The 9,443-nt window shown below is 44.1% G+C and overlaps 1 protein-coding gene across 2 annotated transcripts; it reads left to right on the forward strand.

Annotated features, from left to right (window-relative positions):
- The first annotated feature begins 1,066 nt into the window (after positions 1-1,066).
- On the forward strand, positions 1,067-9,209 carry derl1 (derlin 1). Of its 2 annotated transcripts, XR_013935597.1 has the most exons (9): positions 1,075-1,419; positions 3,740-3,851; positions 5,260-5,324; positions 6,109-6,135; positions 6,316-6,411; positions 7,065-7,117; positions 7,208-7,318; positions 8,373-8,584; positions 8,914-9,209. XR_013935597.1 is itself a non-coding variant. In XM_080470854.1 (8 exons), exons 1-8 carry the CDS (start codon positions 1,267-1,269, stop codon positions 8,524-8,526), a joined length of 771 nt encoding a protein of 256 aa, XP_080326980.1. In that variant the 5' UTR covers positions 1,067-1,266; the 3' UTR covers positions 8,527-8,706. The 2 variants fall into 2 exon arrangements, 1 of the variants encoding a protein (XP_080326980.1); XM_080470854.1 differs by lacking the exon at positions 8,914-9,209 and having other exon boundaries at positions 1,067-1,419; positions 8,373-8,706.
- The last annotated feature ends 234 nt before the right edge of the window (positions 9,210-9,443 follow it).

Here is a 9,443-nt window from a genome sequence, read left to right on the forward strand (position 1 = left end):
CGCCAGGACCATAAACTGGATGAAGGTATGTAAATAGCCGTCTCTCTCTGGCACGCCCCCTTCGGTTGGTGGCTGACTCTGGATGGTCAAGCGGGACTTTTGCAAATTTCAGAGGAAGTGTTGCAAATTTAAAAGTAAAACAGGAAAAGTGTACGGATTGAGAATAAAATCATTTCCGGTTTAAACAAGTTCTTTCAGATTAAGGGCGCGGACAAGAATGCATTTTGAAAATTTGTTAGAATTGCATCAAACCTGTTTTTATTGTCACATGCATCTATTCACATCTTACGGAAGAGTATTATACTTTGATTTTCGACTTTTTCTGAAGTGCATAAAGGTTTTTTGTTGTTTTTTTAGCCTCCATATTATTATTTCTTCTTCAGTGGCCCTAAAACTCTTCCATAACATCGTGATATCTACTGTTGGTGTCCTTTATTGTAGGAATGAGTGACAGGAAGTAATTGTCCTGATCAGCCCGGTTTGTCTATGTTACTGTGATGGCATTACATTTGCTGTAATAGTGACATCATGGGATCCTAGCAATGACATTACACTTTCTAATCAAACAGTGTTTTACAGGTTTGGAAACCTGCATTACGAGCAGATAAATCTTTCAAACCTCCTTGCACATACTTACATCACACATTTCCTTTCCATTTGATCACATACTTGTGTCAAGACTGACAGCAGGACACAACTAGTGTGCAACTGCTAAAATAATTAGTTTGAATACAAAAGCCCCAAAGCTAGTTTTGTTGCAACAATTCTTTAATTGCACCCATTTTTTTTTTTTTTTTTTTTGCTATGTCCAAGTTTGCTGTCCACTTTGTGTTAATGTTGTAGTGCCGGCAGTGCTATTTTAATATTGGATGAAAGAGAGATCTTTATTATTACAAGCAGGCGTATGTCTATTCTATTCTATTCTATTCTATTCTATTGTGACACTAAAACAAAGACAGAGATACAGAGTTCTAGTCATTAATAGATCATAATGTATTTATTCACCTTTGAGATCAGACCATGCTTGTATCACGCCCCTGCGTTAAGCTTTTTACTTTGAAAACGCGGACCGGAAGTGTTACTGTGGCCACAGTGACGTGATGTTTTGTGAAGCTAGCTGTGTGATTAGCCACGTCATGTAAACTTGGTGCAGCGGCTCTGATACAAACGACAGGAGCTCACAGCTCTGGGGGGATTCCAGCTCATTTTACACAGACGAGCTTTTGATTCGCTTCGTTCAGGTTCTGGTCGGAACTCTATGGAAAGATGTCAGACATCGGGGAGTGGTTCCGAAGCATCCCGTTCATCACCCGGTACTGGTTCGCCGCCTCCATCGCGGTCCCGCTTGTGGGAAAGCTGGGGCTGGTGGACTTCAGGAACCTCGTCCTGTTCCCAGAAATGTTCTTCAACAAGTTTCATGTGAGTTGGTCTGAAGCGTTGGCCCACAATGTGGAGTGTTTACTGAGGCGGAGCGAGAGAGTTAGCAGGTGGCTAGCTGGGCTCACGTAGCAGGCCGCGAGCTGCGAGGCAGCCAATCAGAGCGCGAGACGTAAAATAACACTTCCGGTTGCTGTCAAAATGCTTTGTTTACTAGAATCGTATTTCATTGTACTTTTATTACCGTCAAACTGTGCCGAATTAACCGCTGTTCGGTGGACAATGTTGTTTTTGTTTACTGCACGAGGCAGAGACTGTATGTTAGACCTTGTGTTAGAGAAGCCTCTTAGACTGAAAATAATCACAAGTAGGTGCATTTAGAGGTTATGAAAGGTTAGGAAGTCACAGTGATCATCTCTGAACAATATGGGTCTTATACTGGAAGGAATTCTTCCTCTTATCTCTACATGACATTATAATAATAGAAAGTAATAATAATAAAGTATTTAAACTCTATTGTGCAAGATAAGGAAACCATATTTGGATTTTCAAAAGAAGTGATACTCAAAGTTCTTCTTCTTTTGGGTTTAACGGCAGTTTGCATCCATAAAGTTGCATTACCGCCATCTGCTGGTTTTTATCTTTCTACATTGTTTCCCAAAGTTGATGTCTAGACTCAGTGTTTATACAAACATACTTTTTAAATGTCCATCCATCTTCTATTCAGGGTGGAATGCTCACGCACCCTATATCTATGGATGCGTTCCGGATGCACCCTGGAAATGTCTCCTGTCCATCACAGGGCAAACACACACGGAGACAGACAGCCACACACACTCACATTCACACCTAGTGGAAAGTTGGGGTCACCAATTAACCTCCCATGTATGTTTTTGGACTGTGGGAGGAAACCAGAGGACATGCAAACTCCACATAGAAAGGCCTGGCTGGCATTTAAACCCACGACCTTCTGGCTTTGACATTGTCCGACGACTACTTTTAATTTGTCACAGCTTATATTTAAAGTCCTGTTTTATCAACAAAAATTATTATTGTCTGACCTTTTCCACACCAATACACTCTTACAGCCTATGCAGTGCTTCTGTTCAACAGTCATAACAGTAAAAGCATCATTTTGTAACAACTTTTGGTTTTTCAAACAAAAAGAAAAACTGTACAACAACTAGATTTGTCTTTTTGATGCCTTTTATTTTAGCAGCAGAAGTGTGTTTGTCCTTGCATGTCTGACTACAGTAATCATCAGACTTTGTGGATGTTTAACCTGCAGCAGAGCGGACTGCTCACACAGTTACATCAGGATACAGAGTCTGATACTGTACCTTCACACAAAGTACAGCAGCTTGATGGCAGCTGACCTGAAGCTCTCAGCAAATCAGTGAAGGAGGAGTAATCCTACCTGTAACGAGTTAACTGCAATCAAACACCAGCACCAGGCCTGTTCTGATCGGCGGAGAAAGAAGCAGCTCGGTGCTGATGGTACACAACAAATCATTTTAGGTTGAATGCTAAAATCTGGCAGGATGTTTTTCCACTAAAACAGAATAAATCTGGTCATTAAATATAAATCCTAGTGGTAAAACCAGTAGTCTGAAGCATGGAAGGGATATGACTTATTTTAAAGTAATTGGAAGGATTATATTTGCATTATTTGGTACTCATATCAGTAATCAGTGACTGCATGTATGTAAGTAATCGTTCTGTAAAAACCTGGTTTCTCACACTGCAGTTCAGAAGCTGTGTGTGAATTACACTCGTGTTTCTTTGTTTCCTGACGATCAAGAAGAAAATGAGTCTTAATGTTGTGATGAGCTTGAAATTCGTAGTGTTGCGGTCATGAGTGCCGGGCAGTGTTGCTCCACACACAATGGTCCTTTTGTGCAGCGGTTTGAGAATAGAAGTACTTTATTAATCCTGGAAGGAAATCCTTTAACCTCTTGAATTTTGAATGTTTAAATATCAAATAAGTCAGAATAAGAATTAAACAAGTAAATAGTATTATGTACAAGGCTTAGTGCTGACCTGTGTATGCATGGAAGGATTGATTGAAAACACAACAAAACACCAAGAAGGGGGAAAATAACTGAAACACAAAGGGTGGAAAAGCATTAGTAGATTAAATACTAACAGGTATTTAAATAGTTGTAAACTGAAACTATGATGTCAATAATGTATCCTGGCATTTCCTACTTGGATTATTAATTTACTCTTTTCAGCAACAACAAAAAGTTGCATTGATCCGTCAGTTTGATTGTGTCAAGTTGTCATTTGAACGTTTAAACTTCCTCACCAGCATAGTTTGTTGACATCTTTTCACAATAAAAGTCTCCTGTGTTCGTTTCAGCTCTGGAGACCGATCACCGCTACGCTCTATTTCCCCGTAAGCCCGAACACCGGCTTCCTGTACCTGGTCAACCTCTATTTCCTCTACCACTACTCCACCCGGCTGGAGACAGGTGAGCTCATGCTGGATCCTCACACATCGCTGGTTTTCTCCGGATTGTTCTTCTTGTGCACGTTTCACTTCTCCTGGACTGACCCAGCCGTCAGCAGCATGAAGGCAGTCTCATATTACCACAGAATCTCTGCTGCAGTCGCTGCCCTAAATAAGCATTTGCTTACCTATTTCTTCTTCTTATTTTTTTATTATTTTTATTAGTTGTCCACGTGCTTCTAGGTAATCTAAGAGGTGAAGTTGCAGGTGTAATGCAGAAGTTCTGCAGAAGTTCTGCATGAAAATGAAAATACTGGACTTCAACAAGCTCCGATCAACTCAAATAGTCTAAAATCTAATGGCAGTGCACACTCACGTTATTTTAAAGTGATCAGAGAGTCTTAATGAGTGAATCAGGAGTGGAGGAGCTCCGTCTCCAGCAGACATGAATGTAATGAATGGATCCTCATGAAGTTCTGCAGAAAACTCAAGTCCGAGCCTCCCCGGCGTGTCGGACGAAGCCCAGCGTTCAGCTTACCGCAGAACTCGGTGGTATTGTTTTATTTCTTTAGCGCTGACTCATTCTGAAGTGAAGGTTACTTTTCCTCCATCGTTCCAACACGGCGCTCGTCCTGCTGATGGCGGCGTGAGCGAGAGGCGCTGGGTTAGTTTTTAATATTATGTAACGTGCGTCATTTTTCTATTATGAGCAGAAGAGCTACAAGTTTGGTTGAGACGAAGAGGCTTGGTCTTGTGCTTAGATCCTTCGATTTTGTGTCTGTGTCATCGCCACACACTCGCATGTGCACACACACACACATACGCACTCTTTCTCACACTCGCTCGCGCTCTCGCACACTCGCGTGCACTCACATGCATGCGGCACTTGCACACTCACGCACACTCACACACTTGCGCGCACACTCTCACGTGCACACTCACGCACACTCACGCGCACACAGTCATGCGCACTCTTACACACACATGCACGTGCACTCTTGCTCGCGCACACTCTCGTACGTGCTCTTACACACGTGTGTGCACTCACACTCTTGCTCTTTTGGCATGCACACTCTTGTGTGCACACACACACACACACACACACACACACACACACACACACACACACACACACACACACTCATACACACTCGCGTACGTGCACATTAACACACTCTTGCTCCTCCGCGCACACACCCTGGCACACACACTCTACCAATCTTTCTTCACACGGCACCCTTCGTGCATTTTGCTTCAGTTTAAATGACAACAAAAAATTGACAAAACTAACGGAACAGCTGAAAGAAAAACACTGGATGTGGAGATAAAACCACACTGAGAATAAAATCAGGAGAAATAATGACGATGAACATGTGAACTAATAAACAGAAGAACGTTCTTTGTGACGATGACTTTCCCATCATCTTCAGGAGCGTTTGATGGCAGACCTGCGGACTACGTCTTCATGCTCCTCTTCAACTGGATCTGCATCGTCGTATCCTTCTGAGAGGTTTCACAACACAGCAGAACCTCTAAAGCCTCCAGTAGAAACCATTGTGGGTCCGTCACTGCTGGCCTGCTTCCTGCTCCTCGCTCACTTCTCAATCTCCGCCGCTTTTGTTTCCTCCTGCGCTCCTTTCATCAGTCTATTTTCTCTCTCTCTCTCTCTCTCTCTCTCTCGCTCTCTCTCTCTCCCTCTCTCTCTCTCTCCCTCTCTGCAGCAGTGTGCCATGTCAGGCTGGCTCTGTGCCAGTGGCCCAGTGTCAGTCTCCCCCTGCAGAGCGGAGAAACCTAATCTAGGTCACATGCAGTACCAGCAGTACACTCCGGCCCACATTTCGGCACCGTGTCGTTTTGTCAGGAGTTCAGCCGTCACACTGGCAGCCTGTCTGCCGTTTCCTCGCCCCTGCCTTGTTTTTAAAGCCAGTTTAGGCTCCGTCTGTGTGAATTTCTTTAAAACTTCCTGGTCACCTCAGATGACATCGTGTGTGTGTGTGTGTGTGTGTGTGTGTGTGTGTGTGTGTGTGTGTGTGTGTGTGTGTGTGTGTGTGTGTGTGTGTGTGTGTGTGTGTGTGTGTGTGTGTGTGTGTGTGTGTGTGTGTGTGTGTGTGTGTGTGTGTGTGTGTGTGTGTGTGTGTGTGTGTGTGTGTGTGTGTGTGTGTGTGTGTGTGTGTGTGTGTGTGTGTGTGTGTGTGTGTGTGTGTGTGTGTTGGATTAGAGCGACTTGAACAGAGCTGCAGGTGTGATGGCATTGACTTTGTCCTTGACTGAATGTGTAGATAACTGGGCTGCTGATGAACATGCAGGTGAGTCTCCTCCTCTTCCTCCTCCTCCTCCTCCCTCTGTCTCTGCGTTTGGAACCACAGCGTGTCTCCTCACCTCGGCAGCAGGATCACGAAGCTTGTGACTCTTGTTTACTTCCGTGACTCGAAGCTCTAAAAAAAGCCGAGGGTGAAAATTTGTTGACGTTTGACTTTTGCCTCCAGCTGCTGATGATCCCGCTCATCATGTCGGTCCTGTACGTCTGGGCTCAGTTCAACAAAGACGTGATTGTGTCCTTCTGGTTTGGCACGCGGTTCAAGGTAAAGTGTTAGAGCTCCTCACAAAGGAGTACTGTAGTGGCATTACGGTAACGAGGTACTATGAGTCAAAATTAGTATAAATATATATTTTTTTAAAAATGAAGTGGAGAAAAAAACAGGATGCTGGTCCCACTGGTGTTCAAGACACGTTTGTTTTTCCACCATTACTTCATGTGAAACACTCGTCTAAGGAATAAAGGACAAATGTATCTGCAGTTCCACTAAAATCTAGTTTTTCACTCGGCAGTAAACTGGAGATGCTACAAAATACCTCGAAGGACTTCCGCTAAATGAAATTCTGTTGTGTGGATTTTTCTTATCGGCAACATTTTGCTTGTAGTTTCAGTCAAACACAACAATAATAGAGGTTTTCCTGAAGTTCTCAGGCCATCTAGTGGTTCCAGATGGTTTCTATTGATGTAAAAGTTTTATAGACGTCACATGTGACCATCCAAACAACAAAAAGAACAACTTCCAGTCTAGTTGTATTTACTAACGTCTCAAGCAGTTTGAGCTAGTTAGCTAGAGTTAGTTAAATGATCTGGATACTTTTCTAAAGTAGGAGCTGATGTATGAAATTAGTTCTGCTCTATATGTTTCACATCTACACCTGAGATTATCACTCCCATGTGTTCTGTGCTGTTCCGTTCCAGGCTCATTATCTACCCTGGGTCATCCTGGGCTTCAACTTCATCATCGGCGGGTCGTAAGTACAAAGATGTGTGATATTACAAGTGTGTGTCAGTGTGTGTGTGTGTGTGTGTGTGATCAGACCTTCTCTCTGGCGCCACCACAGGTTTGTGAATGAACTGACAGGAAACCTGGTGGGTCACCTCTACTTCTTCCTCATGTTCAAATACCCCATGGACCTCGGGGGTCGTGCCTTCCTGTCCACGCCACAGTTCTTGTAAGTTTCACTGCAAAATCAACACGCCAATATTGTGTATTCCTGCCAGTTGCTCTTAACGCTGTTTTCCTCCGGTGGTTTTTAACCTGCTGAATCTGAGAAGTGTTGTAGGACAGAGGTGTTGTCTGGGGGGTAGCCTTGTTTTGTTGAAGGTTACTTGTAAAAACAACAAAAAAAAGTTCACATGACGATGTTTTCAAGTGAAAATGCGAAGCTCTCGTGGTGTTTTGGGTTTCCCTTTACACGACCACGCTGCCTGGAGCCACTGAAAATGCAACTTTTTGAAAACGGCTTCCAAGGTGGAACTTTTTGAAAATCAAAGTTTTTCGAGTTTGTGGATTATTTTTAGGATTATTTGAATAATCCTTTTTTTTTTAATGAACATTTTTGTTTAACATTTGTTTACCCAGCTAAGTATATAAGAACATACTTTCATGAAGAAAATTTACTTTAATCATTTCTGTAAAACGGCTCAAAAGGAAACGATGAGCGAGAAGTGGACACAAATATAAACTACTGCCTCAACCTGGTGTCAGTTTGCAGGTCCCACATCTTTGCAGTGGATTTAGTGTGAAGCGCTCTCACACGTTGGAGGACTTTGTTTTTGCTTTTCCTCCGCCATCTTGCAGAAAGCGTCGACTGCTGCGGCGGTGCAAAACAAGGCCAACTATTGGCTGTTGGCTGCATCTCCTGCTGTGCTGGTGGATTCCAGCCTCAGGCGGCTCATTACTGCCACTAAATTAGTTTAACTATTTTAATAACCAACTTTAATCGATTTGCGTGACCGTATTAAGTCTAACTTGGTGATCTGTCCATTGGAAGGTCCGTGTCCTCCCCTTGTTAATGTTTATGTATTGTTCTCAGTGTGTGTGTGTGTGGTTTCATTCCAAAATCAAACAGCACCCACTAGTGGTCCAACATGAAAACTACCATCTTAATTGTGAAACTTTACTGAAACGAAAGCGTAAAAACGGAGTTAAACGTGGCGTCAGAGCTGAGCTGCGTTTCTCTTTTTGGAATCTCACGTTGACCTTCTCTCTCCTCCTCCGCCCAGGTACCGGCTCCTGCCCAACAGGAGGGGGGGAGTGTCGGGCTTTGGAGCGCCTCCCAGCAGGAGGCCGGCTGCCCAGGAGGCTGCGGGCGGAGGCGGAGGAGGAGGAGGAGGACGCCACAACTGGGGGCAAGGAATGCGCCTGGGGGACGAATGAGGAGTGTCTCCTCCCTACGAGCTCGAATCACAAAAACGCTGGACAGTGGATGCTTCAGGTTGAAATGTTTGCTTCCTCACATGTTTTGTCTTCCCCTCTAAAAAAAACAACAAAAAAAAAAGGCTGTTTTATTTCATTTTTAATATTAAAAGACACTACGGGCTGAAAGGAAGCAAACATTTGAACCAGGTCGGCGCCGCCCTGCAGGACTCTTGCTATTACTACTCCTACTACTGCGGATGTGTCCATGTCAAGCAGATAGAAAATACCAATAAATTGTTTTGTTTTCTTTCTGTGATAACTCTTAATCTGCCCCCCTCTTTCCTGCCCTGTCCCTCCCTCCCTCCTCCTCCTCTTCCTCTCGCCACCCGACCTTCGGCCTGTCAGGATGAGAGACATTGCAGCTGCTCACCAGCACACTGTCGGTTCTCCCTTCTTGTGTTCCTCCGTCTCTGCGATGCCATATCAGATTACATTGTAATTACCAGCGCACCGGGAGCTCTCTCAGCCGTCCCTCTGCACGACGCCGGCTGCCTCCACAGCTCCGCCTCCAGGTCTGGACTTACATGGTTATGGAATACAGACCTGGATCCTTCTCGGCTGTAAGGCCTCCTAAAGAGGTCGAGAGGGGATGTTAGTCTCTTTTTTTTTTGTGTAAATATAACAATTGTTTATTGAAAGGATGATTGAGTCTGTGTATTTTTATTTACTATGAGTGAAAATCATCAAGTGGTCCACAGTTGGAGAGAACACTATTCAATCCATTCATTCATTCATTTTCTTCCGCTTATCCGTTTCCGGGTCGTGGGGGTGTCAGTCTGAGCACTGCCACCCAGATCACATAGCACCTGATTAAGAACCTTCCTGCAGGTGGTGAGCCCACAGGAAGGTGGCGGCCAGCGTGGGACACGAACCCA

The sequence above is a fragment of the Lipophrys pholis genome (assembly GCF_963383615.2).
Source record: "Lipophrys pholis genome assembly, chromosome: 9".
NCBI lineage: Eukaryota > Metazoa > Chordata > Actinopteri > Blenniiformes > Blenniidae > Lipophrys > Lipophrys pholis.